A 17752-nucleotide genomic window follows, 5' to 3' on the forward strand; every position below is an offset into this window, starting at 1 on the left:
CCTACCGCCGGCGGGCCCCGCTGCCGGAGGATGCTCGGGCGCCGATGCCCCGAGGGGGCTCGGCCGGGAGCGGGGAGCCTCCTCCCGCCGTGCCTGGGCGCTGGGGCTCGCCTCCTCCCGGCGCGCCCCGCCCCGGGGCCTCTCCCCCGGGGCCCCGCTCAGGAGCAGCTCCCTCATGAAGCCCGGGGGCTCCTGGTCGGCGGGCGGGAGAGCCGGGGGGGCCCGGCCCACCTGCGCCCGGCGGCTGGCGGTGCCCGCGGCGCAGAGCGCGGCTGCTCCGGATCGGCGGCGGCGGGGCTGGGTCCTCCCTCTGCCCCCCCGCCGCTCCCGCCCTCGCACACTCCTCTCCCACCGCCATCCATCCATCCGTCCTGTCGGCACCTCGCCCGCCCGGCGCACACACGGGCGCGCACAGCCGCACGCACCCCGGCACCCTCACAACATGCTGCCGGCCACCGGCCCGGCATGGACCCCGGCGGCGGCTGCTCGGCTCCTCTCCGCTGCTGACTGCCCTCTGAGGTTTGCGGCAGGTAGCGGGCCAGACTCCTGGAAAGTGCAATAGGAAAAGCGAAGGGGAAGGGAAAGGAAAAAAAAAAAAAAAAAAAAAAAAGGCTAAAGACATCAAGCCGGCCAAACCCAGCTTTGGATCTCAGTGCAGGTATTTCTGCTGCTGTGTTCATCCCTTGCCGCCTACCGTCCCGGTTTATTATTTCTTTTTTTAAGGAAAGAAAAAAAGGACGAAAAGGAGAAGTCGAACTCTCAAAGGGTTACTATGCAATTGCGACTGATTTCTTGGTTTTTTATCACTTTGAACTTTATGGAATACATTGGCAGCCAGCACGCCTCCAGGGTACGGCGACAGGGAAGAAGTAAGTGCGAAGAGATTTATACTTTGATAACTTCTGGTTCCTCTCGTTGTGCTGTTCACCTGTCCGGGGGGTTCCGTGCCCCCGGTGCCCGGGCGAGTGCGCTGGGAACCAAATCCCGCGTCAGCTGCGCGGCCGAGCGGATTTGCAGGCAGTTTCATTCAACTGGAGGGATGAAAGCGATTTTTGACCTCTCTCTGCTCTTTCTCACCTCACCGGGATGAGCGGCGCGGGCTCTGGGAGGACCTGCGTCGGGTGCTTTACATTTTAATGTCTGGTGAAAGGGAACGTCCTTTCTTAGGTTTTCCCTTTTCCTGAAGGGAAAGGGCGATGACACGACAGGTAACTTTTTGCCGGTATGCCCTAAGCACCCTTCTCCATTCCGGCCAAGAAGCCCCCTTCCCAAGAAGGGGCAGTACAGATTATCGCTATAGGTTAAGCCTGGCAATGCGGAGGGGGGCTGGGGGTGTCGCGGCTCTGTCCGGCGCGTTGGCTTTCAGCCTCCGCTGGCCACTAGTCACCCATTGCCACCGTCCTGGGACTATGACCCCTGAATTTTTAAATTTTTTTAATTTTAAAATTTTGATCCCATGGGATGAGGGGAGTCCATCCCTTCTGATTTAACCGGCCCGGGTCCATCTCCGGCCGGGTCCGGGGCAGAGGCAGGCGGGGGCCGGGGAGGCGAGGTGCAGTGCCCAGGGTGCTGGCAGAAGCTCCCTGTCCCCCGTGAGGGCAAGAGAGGAGAGCCCCCGTCATCGGGGAAGAAATAACAGGGAGGCAGCAGCGAGTCGCCCCCTTGGGAAGTCGCTGTCCAGGTGGCAGGGCGCTGCCACGGCCAGGAGGTCTCTGGCTCAGGCGTGGGGGTGCGGAGTGGGCTCGAAACCGGGGTGACACCTCCGGCAGTGCCGCCGGACGGAGTTCTGTCATGACCCTGCCGCAAGGAGCCGTGGATGAGGCGGGATGCGGCAGCAGAGGCCGCCGGGACGTGCCCCCGACCCGGCCTCGCCACCCCGCCTGAATCGGACCCGCCGCTGTTCCAGGAGAGGAGGCATTTTCTGCGCACCTACCGCGGAGGGGCTGCTCATGCCTGTCCGCTCCCCCTGACAGCTGCAGACACCGAGGAAACGTCATAAAACACAGCCCCCTGCATTTCATCAGCAAGAAGTAACTGAGTTACTTCCTCAGGGAGGGGAGGTACTGTTGTTTTAATTTTCTCCTGCTCAGCCTTCGCTCCCTTGCCCTGCTTGGCACGGCTGGCCCTTGAAAGCCTCCTTTGTATGGTTTGCCTCCTGCAAACAAGTTTTGATTCACCTAAAGTGCCCCTAAAGCGGAGCTGAGCACGAGAGAGACCGGGGCTCCAGCCCTCCGATCCCCACGGCCTCACAGCGAGGGAGCACTCAGGGCTAAGTAAAACATGTCAGGGCATCCGGTTTATTATCCTTGGCAAGGGAGGGCTCCGCAGCCTCCATCACCTCCCACCCACTCCTTTAACCCCTGGCAACCGCGGGCCCGCAAGCTGCGGCTGCCCCCACCCCCAGCCGCAGGGGTACCCCGACGGGCTCGGCAGAGGTTCTGAGAGGTTCAGACCCGGGCTGGGGGCACGGCAGGGCTCGGGGGGCAGGACGGCCCCGCGGGTGGCGGAGCGGGGCCCCCTCGTCCGGGACTCGCCCCGGCACCTGGTGCGCGGCGCGCCGGGCCAGCGCCGGGCCGGCGGCGACCTCTGCTGTCCCTGCGGCTGCAGGTGCTCGGCTCCCGCCGCACGGCACGGCTCGGCACGGCCCCGGAGCTGCCCCGCTTTCGGCGGGAGAAGGCAGGTCTGCCTCCTGCCCCCGGCCGCTCGCAGCGCTGGGCGCAGCGCAGCCGCCGCTCCCGAGCGCGTCCCGCCGCTCTGCTCTTCCAGGAGAGCGCCGTCCCACCTCGCTCGTCCTCAGACACCCTGCATAGCGGGATAGCTTTCGGGAAATAGGGGCGGGAGTGTTGGCCGCGAATATTGAGCTGGTTGGTACACCGTGGAGAAGGTACCGAGCACTTGCTCAAAGTTTTATGGTTAAAATGCAGGAGTTAAGATAAATTCAGAGCAGAAGAAGTGTCTGGAAAATCACAGCTAGAGGGTCAGAATGGGAATCTGCCTTGTTATTTTGGCAGTGAACGCAAAAAACCTTTCAGAACACCTCACCTGGACGTGCTATACATCGTCTACTGGCCGAGGTTTCAAATCCAGCTGGTTGTAAAACATGATTTGGTATAAATAGTGGTTATGTAGCTTGAAGCAAAGAATTAGAGAGTGAGTGTTTATGAAAGATTATAAAAGTGGTTATGATCACTTGCACTAATCACTTTGGCTTTAAAAACCCATGAATCACTGTTAGTGAATAATGCAACTCTATTATAATTATTGTGTGCAGATAAAGATGGCACCTGTCAAATTAATCTACTGTGCGGAAGACTTTCCCTGGATTTCTGTTTCTTTTGCCCAGATAGTCTCCTTTAATCACAAATCATAAGGAGATTTCTAGGGAAATGTTTTAAAATTTCTCTTTAACCTACTTATTTTTAAATATAGTACAAATAACTTCCTATCAAGCAGTCACTGAGCCCATGTTACTTTGTTTTGGTTATTATCAGAGTTCTCCATTCTATGTATTATATTGTAGACTCACATATTTTAAAGTAAAGAAATTATAAAATCTGAGCTGGCTAATTCAGAATACGCCATGCCAGAGTCCCAGCTGGTATAAATTGAAGTTCATTTGTTAAATTACCCCATCAGAAGGATCTGGTCCTGAAGCATTACTTATTTTGTACCTATTGCCAAAATAATCCTTCCTATGAGAAATGTCTAGTTTGCAATCCTTTTAGTCTCCAAACTCCTACTGAATTTTCCAGTTGGGGAATCATGAATTTCTGTCCCATGATCAGTAGTAAAGATATAGTCGGCTGTGGAGAGATAAAACTCCTCTGAAGTCAACAACAAAGTGCAGACAGATGAGAGGGTCCAGAATTAGACATAGAACACAATCAATGAAAGTTTAAAAGCAAACATACCTCTAGCAGAGAAATTTGTGGTTTTATTCTGATAAGAGAAATCAAGATTAACAAAGTTGCTAGTCTGAGTCTTACAAGACAGAGTAATACGCAGCTGAGTAGAGACTAGCGTACCAATAAATAAGAAGAACGTCTGTGTATTGGCCAGTGATTGCAGTTTGCTTGAAAAAAAAAAAAAAAAAAAGGAGGATCAAGTCAATAGCTCCAAAATATTTTCATTCTGTAGACTACTACCAACCCCCAAAACTTAGTACTGACAGTTAAGTACATCTCTCACTGACCTTCTAGTAGACAGAAATGAAGTATTATTTGCTACGGGTCTGTGAGTGACCAGCAGACCATTTGCCATGACCCTGTGGACTAGCAGTGAGCCATGGACTAAATCTGGAAATCTAGAATAAGCAAAGTGATAGAAAATTCTGTATTTCTACTACACTCCTACATTTGTGAGTGTATATGACTTTATGGAAATGCAATTTGGATATAGAACTCCCATGATTAGCCCATCAAATTGCCTTCTGCCTTTCACTACTGCAGGATGTCCAGGATACCCAGTGCTCCTTCCTTCCTTCCTTCCTTCCTTCCTTCCTTCCTGCCTTCCTGCCTTCCTGCCTTCCTACCTTCCTACCTTCCTGCCTGCCTTCCATTGCTGCTCTGCACATTCCTCTGCTGATGCGGGACTGCAGGTCTTCCAGCATCTGCTTCTGGTCACAGTTACTAGTGGAGGGCTCCAGTCTGCAAACCCTCTGCATCTCTGACTTGGTTTGCATACAGCTACTTACAAACTCAAAATTAGGGAGGTGTTTAACAGCCCATTTGCATAGATAGCTATATAAATTAAAACAAACTGGGAAAATACTGACAAAACACCAAGTAGTAAAATTATTTCTTCAGTCTTTTTATACTCTTGAGCAGGGTGTAATTCACATGGAGGTAGAATGTCAGCAAAAAACCAAGGAATTACATTATTAGTTAAAATAATATTTTATTGCAGAAGCAATTCTTTTAATAGTTCACCACCTATATATATTATTGATATCTATACATATGTTCAGGGTTGGCACATCACAGATGGCAGTACTACAGAGCTGGAATGTAATATAGATGTTATTACCAATTTTTAAAAATAGAAATAATTTTGTATCTCAGTGCAGCAGTTTTAAGCAAAAGTTAGCCAGGCAAGCAGCCATGAAGCAGGCCCCCTTGGGCAGGATTGAATTACTGTTAGTTCTCTTTCAAAGTGTTTGTATGCTGCTGATAATTTTTTTCTGTGATCTCTTCATATTAGCACTGTGAGGGTAAATACTTTGCTGGCGACAAGTGTGTCCTTTTTTTTTTTGATTTTTTTTTTCAATTAAACTATATTTCTCATTTTTTTGGATGAGAATCTGTCCATTTAAAAACAGACAGTAAAATTCCTATTGCAATCATTGGAAGCAGAAGCTGTTCCATCGTGTTGTTGTAAACTGTGAACATATCTCACTGTAGAGATATCTTAAACAATTAAATATCAGAAAATCCCTACCAATTACTGAAAGCTTTAGAAGCATGATAGGGATAGACTGCTTGTGTTATTTTTAAAAAAATAACTTGATATGTATGTAAAATCTGTGCCTAATCATACCAGCATATGTGGAACGATAAGTGTTGTTATCCCCAGAGACTAAAGGGCATTACTGACCAGTTCCCATTTCATACCTGATATCTGAAAGGGTGATAATTTAAATTTTTTTTCTTTGACCTGCTGAAGACATTTCTTATACTATATAAAATTTATGTTAGACTTTAAATACATGATACCACAACTTCTCAATGACATTGATGTAGGATAGTATACCTGAAAATACATGAAAAGTCCTATTTCTCTCTGCGGATGGAATAAAATATTGCTATTATTAGTAAGAAGGTTTTAGAGCTTGAACCTGCCTCCTTTACTTTCAGTGGAGAAAGTCCTGTGCACTATGCTGGAGCTGGAGTGAGCTTTTTCTGCAGGATACATTTTGAGTTCGGAAGAAATCCCATACTAAAATACTTGCAAAATTGCATGATTCAAATATGTAAAGCCCCTAAAGAGGATAAAACAATGCCTCTTACCTTTCAAAACTATGATACTTAAGCTGCTTGGGAGGCAGTCTCTTTCTTAATCATATGAAAAGTACCAGTATTTTACTACTTCCACCTATTGAGCCAACTGAAGCCAAGCAAGTTAACTGAGACTAATTTCTTCTTTTGAGCTTTGCCCTTAACGTACCAAGCCTTTGCCAATCCCCATTCTGCTGTTTCCTCTTGCTATAAATTTTTCACTGGAGACTATGGAAGTGTTAGACCTGATAAAATCTGAGCTAGAACTCAAAAATGAGACTTACTCATTTTCTCTTGCTCAGCATGCTGATTTTGCTCTCTGCTTTGCAAAGCAAGTGTGCTGGCTGGACCACTGCACTTTATCGCTAACATTAACAAGCTGTCTGTCATTTCATACTCAATCATTTATAGACAGTGACTACTAGCAACACTCCTCCATTAAAACTATGGATGTTCTTAAGAATGGTTTTTCCCTGCAGTGAATTGTCCCTTTTGATTGAAATTAAATTAGAAGTTGTGAAAGCTCGGTGGAGGAGATATAAAAGCAAATAAAAAAATATTTTTGTCTCACTTCTAATTCTGGAGTCTGAACTACTCAAAATCACTTTGCCAATTTTTTTACCAAAATAATTCTGAACAAAGCAATCTTATCAGATGACAAAAGGCAGCTGAAACCATGTATGTTTTTATACAAAAGTCTGTCTGTCTGCTATTACCACAAACAATGCTTCAGGAAAAGTACTCAGAGAACATTTATTCATGCAAAACGTGCTATGGCTCTCAAAAAAAAAAAAAAAAAAAAAAAAAAAAAAAAGACAACCCCAACTCTTTTATAACTAATTGAATAATTGAGTTTTTGGTGACAGCAGAATCATTAAAATTAGATGTTCTGTCATAATAAAATCTAACAGATTTTATTAATGAGTACTTTAACCTTATTTTTGTTGCTAGTGCAGAGCAGTGCAATGAGCAATGCTACTTAAGGAATGATTGTGCTACGGTTGTACGACAGCTGACTAATAAACATTTCTGTGTGTTTCAGTTTCTAGATTATGAGCTATCCACCTTGCATTTTAAAATATGTTACTTACTCCTGTAAACAAACGTAACAGCCACTGAAGTAACGGAGCCACAAGACACATCTTTCTTCAGTGCTCCTAGGCAAGAACTCACCTGTGGGGAACAAGCTGAACTGGGAGAGCCTTTGGCTGTGGCAGTGCCACTGAGCTCCTGCCAGCTTGAAGCAGCACCCCTGCCTTGCGCTGATATTTTGGCTCCACACAATAGAATAATTGGGAGGAAGAGCATAAAGGAATGCTTATAGTGGTACTTGTAAAGGAAAGTAAAAGCCCGAACTACAGGTTTATGCCAAGTTCTCGTAGTGCTGATATAAACTTTATCCTTTCAAGCTTCTTAATGTGTGTCAGTATAACATCCTGATAGGTTTCATGTTTAAAATTGCAAGGTCCTAGATGGGATTTCAGACATTTAATATATTCTACAGGGTGAAGAAGATTTTGGGGCACTGTAAAACGAAACAGGAGGTCATTGATAGATGTTGGGATAGTAACGATGTGTGATTCCTGTGGCTTCCTGTAAAGGCCAAGGGCAAACACAAAAAGGCTCACATCCAAGAACTGGACATAAGGTGCCTAAGGTGTGTCTGGGACAGGATTGAAATATGAGTACCTCACCTTCAAATAATGCTTAATTTCCACCTCACCCTCAACACATGGACATTTCTCAGATGCTCTGTCATTTCTAAAGTGTAACATTTCTCATCTTACTGTCACTGAACATCTGTCGGAGCTCAGGTCCTCTCATGCATCGACTTTGAGACTTTCTCTTAGAGAAACCCTGTGTTTAAAAAATGCAATGAATAAATAGCAACAAATAATAAATATATCCATGCGAAGTTCCTCCACACGGGGCGCACAATATTGCAGATGATTGCCTACTGACATTGGAATAAAGTCACATGCATTCCTGCTCCATACCCAGCCCTCAAGCCCTTGTCTTTCCTGTGCAAACTAAAATTGATGTGAGTGGAGACCTGAGATTACATGCAAATCCAGGTGAAAAAACATCACTTTATTAGAGCATATCAATACAGATAGGCTAGAGTCATGCTATATGGAAGAATTGATTTAACTTAGGTTTTTCGTTCCTGGCCAAATGTTTTAGCAGCTAAGCTTTTGGATGCATTAAGGGGCAGCAAGGCTGCTGCTCCCTTCTTGGTGCATTTCAGAAGAAAAGAGTGAATTCTCCTTTCTTTTGTTAAAGAATGTACTGGTTTGCAGTGCAGTGTAGTAGTGCCAGGGCACCTGAATTCCCTGGACATCCAGGATTTGATACAGTTTCTGACCTCATCTTTTCAGACAGGTTAAGACTACTTTGTTCAGCATGCTGGATTTTTTCCCTTCTGTAGGCACCCAACTCTTCTCACCTACTAAAAGGCAACTGAAATATCTTGCTCAGAGCTCCAGCTGGACTTTAATGGAGGTATCAATGGAGTACACCATGGCACAAAGTAAGGATGTTTGGAACAGCATAAATCCTCTACCAAGCACCAGCTTATCCACCCCACTTCTCCCCAAATAACTCCCTGGGTACACAGCTTCACTGGCAATAGTGTTTTCATGGGAAGTCCCAGCAAAGGTAGGGATTGAGATATTTTAACTCAGCTTCCCTACAGAGTGAGGCTGTGTTACAAGGGGAAGGAAGACAAGGTCCTCGCATAAACCAGAATTGTAGGAGCAGCCAGCTGGTGGAACAAGATTTCCATTGCATTCCTTGAAAAACTTTTACGAACATCCACATGAACCAGAGCTACTAAAACCTGACACTTTAATATATTTACAAAGTTTATGTATGTTATCAGCACATGCAATACTCCCATTAGGATTTATTACAGGTTTCTTTAGCAACAACATTTTTTATCATAACAGCTCAACTGGTCAGAGAGAGGAAAACAGCCAGTTTCTCCAGAATGAGCCTCCCACACGCACTTGCCCAGCATTATTGAGTTGCTTATTCATGAAGATTACACAAACCAGTGTCAGCAAGTGTTTCATAACCTTGTTTCCTTTTCCTAGAATGTTCATTATTAATTTCACTTTTTCTATGCCACTGAATAATGAGTTGCTGGTGCTATATTACTTGATGTTACTGCCGAGGGAAGAGCTAGCCCTCCCAAAGAGAAAAGTGAGAGCAAAGGCTATTTATTCAACATGGGAGTCAGATGTTAAGTGCAAGTATTTCGCAAACACATGGGGATGGATGAAGATTCCAGAAAGTTTTAGTATAACACAGAACTAAAAATAATCAGCTGAAATGAGACCTTCTTGTGCTGGGCATGTTGGCTGCAGATGTTTAATAGCAAGATCATGAAGGCCTTCACAAAATGACATGATGTTGTATTTTGCAGAAAAAAAAACAACCCCAACAACAATTTCTGTTTTGCAGTCCAAAATGAAATCACACATTTGTCTCTTGTGTTTATGTTTTATGAAGAGTTGGGCAATTGACAAGTTTCAGAGTTGAGGGAGTATTAAAAGGGAAAGTAGAATTCTGTATGAGAGTGTAGAATTTGTAACTTGTGCTATGTCCTAGACAAGTATTTTTAAGATGAAGACCCTGACTTTAGGAATGAAACTATTTAAATGTGCCTTTTAAGCTACCAATTGAGAAGTTTCAGATGTGTAAAAATCTGTCAGTAGGATTCAGCTTCAAGTGAATGTCAGCAAAAGGGCATCCTTATTGCTGCTTAGGTCATACATTATTTCTGAAGAATAGACCAAAGTCATTTTGAAGAACAGATAAACATAAAAACTAGTTCCTCTAGGCACATTGTGGACAAAAATATTGCATTTTATCTCCATTGGCATAATTTATTTTTGCCACAAACCTACAAAATCAATATGATTTGAAAGTGCTTATTCTCTTCCATGACTGGGTTCTTTCATCTGAGTAATTAACTAAGATACTAATCCTGCTTTAAAGCCCTGGTTTCCTTTAAACATAGAACAAGTAAGCTGCCACATTACTACCTCTAAGTTCAGTATATGTAGGAAGAAGTGACATATATTATGGTTGTGTGGTCTCAGTCACTCTGTGAACGTGAAAATTATGGATGAAATTTCAAACAGGCTTTCTTTTATGAAGTATTTACATATTGTACCTGGATACTCTGCTAAACACCGGTCTTCCCAAGCTTTATGAAGGTTAGAAGCACTGAGTGGGGGAGGATCTGGCTGGCCACAAAGGAAACTGTGAACTGTACCAGTTCAAGATGAGGACAGGCTGCTATTCACCCCTTTCTGAAATCACATCATTTCCAGCTACCCAGTAGCAGAGAAGTTAATTTCTCTCTCAGGATAAATCACACCTGAGTCTGGATAAAATAGATTAATCAAAAGAGTAGCCTTCTCTTGTATTTTCATACTTTCTTGATTATGTGAGAGAGGAGGATTCTAACCATAGCTACCGCTAAAAGACCACCAAGCATTATGAAAGTCAATCTATAATCCTTTTTGAAGCCTTGCATAATTTCTTGAGAAGTAAGTTATTCATCTGTGAAACTTGCTAGTTGAGCCTTCTAGTCTGGTTCCATGACTGGCTGTGGTTACTTCTGGGAACAGGAAAAAGGGCCTGTGTTTTTCATGTGGAAGTATGCAGAGACCTTGGACACATTTTGTTCAAAAGAGATTAGTCACAGAAATTGCAGTACTGCATATAAGAGAGTTTATTCAGAAGCAGAATCTTTCATCCTGTCTTCCTTAACTCATACAGAAACATTCTCTGGCTTATACAGTTATTTCCCTGGAACCCCCTGACCCCACAGCTGTTGTCCTAGAACTGGAAAAACTCATCCTTATGCATTGTCATCTCTCCCTTCTCCTCTACACATTAATATCTATATCTGTATATATGCATTCCCATACATACATCAAAGTTCACATCAACACAAGCAAGAATTAAAGCATTTTCACTTTGAGATTATCTTAAAACATAGGTGAAATCCATGCTGATAACCTCAGGCAGAAGTTTTTAACTCCACGTGAAGTCCTTTGGTTTGTCTGAAAACTCCAACTCTTCTCCTGTTGTTCTTATCTGTTTGGTCATGGAAAACAAAATCATTAATTTTATGTGGGTTAAACCAAATGCTAAATTCAAAAACAACAACAAAAAAATTGTCTGGGAAGCTTGGTAGGGGGCCCTCTTTTTTTTTTTTTTTTTTTTTTTTTTCTGATGAGCTCGTCATGTCTAAAACTGTATCAGAAAGTTATATGGACCCTTCCTTTTTGATTATGAAACCTTTCTTGCTTTCCAAAAGACCTGTATCACTAGGTTGGGAATTTTACTTAGCCACATGGAAGGAAGATGATGCTCCAGAGATTATGCTCTGGGCATGGAAAATTGGTGGTTCCAGTGAAAAGGGTCTTTCCTTGCCACTGTGACAATGCAGCAGCACTGCTGCTGCTCTTCCCTGGGGTTGGCCATGCATATGGGTGCACTTCTGTAACTGCATCTGTGCACATGCAAGGCAAGACAATATTCCTCTCTTTTATCAGCAAACAGAAATGTTGCAATCATAAGGCACATGCCATACTAACCCGAGGTTTTCAATTACAGCCTCTGCATTGTTTTTAATGGGAGATGGTTTAGGCAGAATAAACATGTCACAAAGGTTAAGGGACTGATTCTGCTTATAGATACACCTCATGTCAGGAGGCAAGTATCTCACAGAGCCCTGCCGGCATAAAATTTGCATGTGCACTGAATCCAGCCTAAATGTTTATACTGGATACTAAAAAAACATGATAAGTGGGAGGTTTTTGTTGCCAATCACCAAGAAAAGGAGCAGAAATGCAGTCTGTAATTCACTTTGTGAGTTGCTGGTACAGGAAATGAGGGTATTCCACTGTCTTTTGTCAGAGAACCGATGTAATTTGCCAATTAAAAGTGTAGGAGAAATATTTTATGGCTTTCTTGATGTTGCACTTATTCACCCTGCCCAGCACTGTGTATTCCTGAACATTTCCCTCCTTTGCCTTCCCTCTGTTCTTACAGATATTGAACCTGAGCACTATCTCTCAAAGTAGTGCCTGATGTCATTCACAAAATGAGAACATGCATCAGAAAAGACTAGCTAAGTAAGTGAGCACAGGAATGGACACAAAATGTTGCATTTTCTGAAGTGGCAAGTGGTAGAGGGAGTAATAAGTCTAGACCACCTCCATTAGCCTGCCAGATTTAACACATGTATGATCCATGTCCTTGTCATAATCCATTTAACACATGAGCCCAGCCCAAGCCTACTGGAAATGAGAACTAGCAGGTGAATGCATTGAACCAGAACAGACACACCAGAATTCACATGAAGTCATACATCCAATATACAGGATGTGCAATAATGTGACTTTTGTCAAATCAAATTTTAAAATATTTATTTTCTCATAGTCTTAGAAACTTCTATTCTTCCTTAGTGTCACTCTAAAGAAACATGTTTTTACTGTTCTCTCATCCTCACTCCCTTGTTTATATCTACAAGGAAGTTTCTGCCTCAACACAGTTTTCCCTTTCAATTATAAATTATAGAAATTATTGCAATTTGCATCGCTGAGATCACGGTTTTGGGGAGAAATGGTGAAAAGAGAAAGGATGACCTTGAGCTGTGGTATGATGACTTGATGACAGCAGTGGGTTTTCTTGGTGAGAGAGAAGAAGCACTGAACAACTCCTTTGATTTACAGAGACAGATTGTAAAAAAAAAAAGCCATGAATCTCTGCATATACAGAAAGATGTGATTCCTTGGAGACTATGTCAGATATAAGGAAGGATGGGAAGGTTTGCATAGAATAACAGAGAATGTAGCCCTAAGGTCTATCAAATGCAAGAACAGGAAGTGTGAAGTTTGTAAAGTGGTGAACTATTCTGAATGTGTCATCAAACATGTTTTGGCTGTTTGACCAAGCACAGATACCAAGCTATCCATCCAGTTTGTCTACTGCTTTCCCCTTCTGGGACCAGCAGAAAAAAATGCACTGTTTGCAGAAATACTGAGCAGGGAGGAAAGCCCCCTCCACAACATTGTGCTTTTCCCCACCACTCCATCAGGGATGGTCAAGATGTGTGGCAGGGCAGTTGGCCTCGACTCAGTAAAACTTACAAACAGGAGTTTATTCAGAAGTAGAATCCTCCTCCTCAGCTGCATTGTTGCAGACAGGATGGGCAGCAGAGTTCCTCATCTGAACTGCAATGTGCAGCTCTGCTCACTACACTCTTTAAGCAATTCCCAGCTTTTGTAATGCCAGATGGTCCCAACTTTCTCTATGCCAAGCCCTTTCTCCAACACATTGAATTCCTCAAAGCTCTGCACATCTCTATTCTCTCTAGTGACAGAAGTTAAATAATGTCCACAAATGGAAATATCTACTCCTCTTCTTGGCTTGCTGTGGAGCCATAATCCCCCTCCCCCAAAAATATTCAGTCTAAGTGGATTTACAGAGTTAGTCTGAAAGTTTCTGGATTAGAAATCCTATGGTTCACAGCAGAAGTGTGAGCACTGCTGTCTCGACGGGCAGGCCAGCGCTTCTTGCTTCTCTTTAAGATGGACTCTGTCCGATGACGCAGGGGCAGAGGAGGTACCACACCCTGTCCGGCCGTCAGCCTCGTGCTCAGACAGCTCTTTCAGCTGCCAGTTCTTCTTTAGGGTTTTACAATGAAAAAGTTTCAAACAAACATCAGATGAAAGCAATTTTGAGCCTAAACCAAGCATGGCCAGGTTTGCATTGGTGATTTATTGGTGCAAGTCATCAGCTCCTATTACCTTTTACTTGAGCCATGCAATTCTCTGGCTTTCAGACATTTCTAGGGCCTGATTCTTTTCCTATTGAAGTTAATGGGAGGTTTTGCCACTGATTTCAATAGGAGGCCTCTAACTTTCCAACCTTTCCAACCTGCCTATAGAGTCTTGAAGTACTTCCAGGTTTCCATCATAGTCTGCGGTTCCCCTCTTTAAGTCAATTGGACATTAACAGATTGCCTAGGTCCACACCTTTGGATAGAGAAAAGCTCCAGATCTGATTCAGCGCTCACTCACACACCAGCTTTATACCCCAGTGGAGTTCCTCCTGATTTATATTGGCAGGAGAGTGAGGTCCAATGTTACTTATGCCTGGGTCATTGCCAGCAGAACAGGGAGAGAATTCAAGTCACTTGTTATCCCCTTCCCCACACCTCTCAATCATAGCATAAATGTATGTACATATATGTGGATATATTAGAATCATCTGGACTCTTTTAAGTTATATGCCATTGAAACTGACTTCAAATTCAAGTTTTAAAGTTGAAATAACAAAGAAGGAAAAAAGAGTCAGAAGGGAGCCAGCTGCAAGGGTACTCACAATTTTCATCAGTCTACAGGACACTCCTAATAACATATTTTACTACTTTGTAGTGAACTTTCTTTGCTTCTGCCATAAATATATTCCCTATGCTGTAAATGAATAGCTTGCAAGCTCACTAAAGTTAATATAGAAGAATAAATCTTAACTACCTAATGTCAGGTCAGAAATATAAATCTTATCTAATATGCCAGGTCAGAAGGAAAGAATACTTTTTGCTGAAAATAGCAAATACTTTCCAGTGCAGAGTCGGAACTTATTTTTCTCTTTAAAAAAATGTGCTGCCCCTAATAAGATGGGTTGAACAGTCTCTTTTTAGAATCTCCAAAAGAAAAATAAACACACAGAGCAGAGTTAATTTATAAAATGCTCCAAAGTTTATCTTGGCAGAACAGTTGTAGGCAGTGAGAGTTCTCTCCCTCTCATACATGCATTCATACACACACACAGACACACACACGTCTCAAAATTAAGACAGGACTTTACAATAGCAAATGCTACAGAAAACTTATAAAACTGAGTAAATTCATAGATTCTTATTCATGCAAGGCTCTCATTTTCAAGTCAATGGAAATTTTTCCAAAGAAAGGCAACAATCCTTGGTGCCTTTTTGTGTAAGTACAGACCTGCTGTGTCACAGTGGGGGAAAGCGAGACACACAAGTGCCTCGTGTCTCAGGTCCCCCTCCCATGTACCAGCACTTCTGCTAGCTGTAAAGCAGCGATGCAGCCACCGTCCCGTCCTCCTGCCTGGCCAAGACCCCACTTGTTAGACACAGCTGGACAGCCTGGTGGATGATCTGCTAGCCAGCAGCTGCTGGCACAGAGGTGCTTCCCAGTAGCCCCAGGCTCCTACTGCTGCTCATCCTCTTGTTACTCCTCCACACCTGCTTTACACCCTGTTCTCACCAGAGCCAAGGTAACTTCAGAGCCTGAGGAGATGAGGCCCACCAAGGGCTTTCTTTCAGCCTCAGAGTATTAACTTTATTTATTTTAAAGTCCATATCAACCTGTGTCAGGGAGCCACAACAACAGGAAAATATTGCAGGTTCCAGATCTACCAGCCAAGAGATTGTCCAAGAGAACAGCAGGTGCTATGCTGACATGCCCAAACAATTTGGAGCTCCTCCACCTCTTTTAGCAGCCACTGGCCTTTCACACAGTTTATTTACTTCAGTGTCCGCAAAGCAAACAGTCAAACAGTAATTTTCCCCAAGATAAACACGAATAGAGGCAGTTTTACATGACTGAACCACAACTTGATGCTGGGGTTTGCACAGTCCTCTGGACCATTTTGCTCAGTGCCACCAAGGTACTCAATGCAGAACCTGTCTCACTAAAGCCCCACAAAAGAATGCAATAAGTAGTTCTCTTCTCTTCTCTTCTCTTCTCTTCTCTTCTCTTCTCTTCTCTTCTCTTCTCTTCTCTTCTCTTCTCTTCTCTTCTCTCTCTCTTCCCTCTTTTTCCTTTTTGCCTTCTGGGAAGTTGCCAGTTATGTCCAGCATTTGGTCTGACAACTGTTCTACTGTAAATATTTAGAAGAATCCATTAGAGATTAAACAAAGTGTAAGTAACTGCTCCTAAGTGATAGCTCTTATTAATGTTTGCAGCTATAGACTCTTAACAAATGCATATGAAAGTCCTACCTCTCGGCTGCTTGTGAGAAAGGGCAAGACAGAAAGCAGCAACCAGAACACAGTAATTTGAGCGTCAGTGTGTTATCATTACAAATATCAGCACAGAGACAGCATTCTGTAGAGCGTGTACCATGCTTGCAAATCTTCCAGACAGCAACGGGCAGAGTGTGTTACCCTGACCAATGTATTTTAAATGATCCGTATAAAGCCACAAGAGCGCTCAGAGTCTCTGTTAAGATGTTGACATCTTTGCTTTTCTCTGGTCTGCCCCAAAAATATAACCTCCCCCCCACCCCCCCAAAAAGAAACCCAAAAAAAAAACCCCAAAAAACCCACCCAAAAAAAAAACAAAATCAAAAAAACCCCAAACCACCAAGTCCCCTTCCACCTCAAAGTATTCAAAGTATCAAGAATTCTCATGTATTACATGGGAAAAGACAAGCACTGGTCTGGTGGATTTTTTTAAACTCTTATTGTATTCCAAAATTATCCTGTTTATACAGCATCTTAAACGTTCCCTGTGCAGTAGGATATTAGGGGCTGAGAAAGGATGAACAATCACATTGTTCTGGATCTTATTATGAAATGTTGCGATCAGCCACTGGTGTTCTAAAAGAGCTAGCTAAAGACTCCAGTGGCTAGCATCAATGAAATACTTAAGAAGTAATTCTAGCAGAAGTCTCTTTCCAGTGGGCATAATTTTGAGAATTATTAAAAAATGCTGCTTTTGCAAGCAACTGAGATGAACGAAGATGTATAAACACATCTACATGTTAGCCTATTTGTTTGCTTAAAAAAGTAACTGATGTTTTAGGAACACGATGAGCAGCAGGTATATGTCTTTGCACAGACACACCATAGCAGACTTTTCTATCATAACAGAGGTTGGTGACACAGATTTTTAAAATTTTAATTACTTTATTTATTGGCAGTGATCAGTGAGTAGAGCGTGCTAGTTCCAATACAGAAGGGGTAAAAATTGGATACAACATTTGACTCCATTGTCCACATTGAACAATCCTGCAAGAAAAAGGCCTGGAGCTTATCCAGACCACTTATTATGCTTTCCCAGGGTAGAAATGTCTGGTACTCACAAATAATGCATGTAAGGTGGACCTCTTAGCATCATGTCTAGTTTTCGAAGCTACCAGTCTCCTTCCCATATCTTATCCACTTACCTTAAATAAAATGTCTGGATAATGTGTCTAGGTTATCCTAGACATCAATCTGTGCTCATTCTTTCAACTCAGTTTCATAGTCATGTCCAACCTTTCAAAATTAGTCACGATTTTCTATAAGTGACTTTAGATCTTAGCTGGAGAAATAAATAAAAGCAACCTGGACAACTTGGAGGGCTGGGCATGAGCTACTGAGCAGGAATGTGCTGACGTGGTGGATACTCCTATCTCTGATCATGGTGACTTACAGAGCTGGTGGCTTCTGTGTCACAGCAGGTAAGAAGGTAGCATGTAAGGCAATTTATCTTCTTCTGTACCTCTGTGTGTGCATATTATAAGAGTTTCAGAAGGCCAAGCAGAAAAGATACTCATGCTCTAGAAAGGCTGTAGTGGTCTATTCAAGAAACAGGAACATTAGTAAGCTAGTCAATTAGACAAGTGTCTAAGACACAACAAAAGAAAATTATGTGAAATCAAAAGAATACTTTCTTGATATTCTCCCACTCTCCATCCTGCACAAATATATAATGGTAACA

At 43.3% G+C, this 17752-nt stretch overlaps 1 protein-coding gene across 1 annotated transcript in view; it reads left to right on the plus strand.

Moving 5' to 3' along the window:
* Positions 1-608: 608 nt before the first annotated feature.
* Positions 609-17752, plus strand: part of RSPO3 (R-spondin 3) — a 58447-nt gene continuing 41303 nt past the window's right edge. The window contains exon 1 of the mRNA XM_041469958.1: positions 609-869. Within this exon, the coding sequence (XP_041325892.1) occupies positions 773-869 (97 nt within the window). The 5' untranslated portion in view covers positions 609-772. The remainder of the gene's footprint in view (positions 870-17752) is intronic.

Source organism: Pyrgilauda ruficollis, unplaced genomic scaffold (assembly GCF_017590135.1).
Source record: "Pyrgilauda ruficollis isolate IOZ18807 unplaced genomic scaffold, ASM1759013v1 scaffold24, whole genome shotgun sequence".
Classification (NCBI taxonomy): domain Eukaryota; kingdom Metazoa; phylum Chordata; class Aves; order Passeriformes; family Passeridae; genus Pyrgilauda; species Pyrgilauda ruficollis.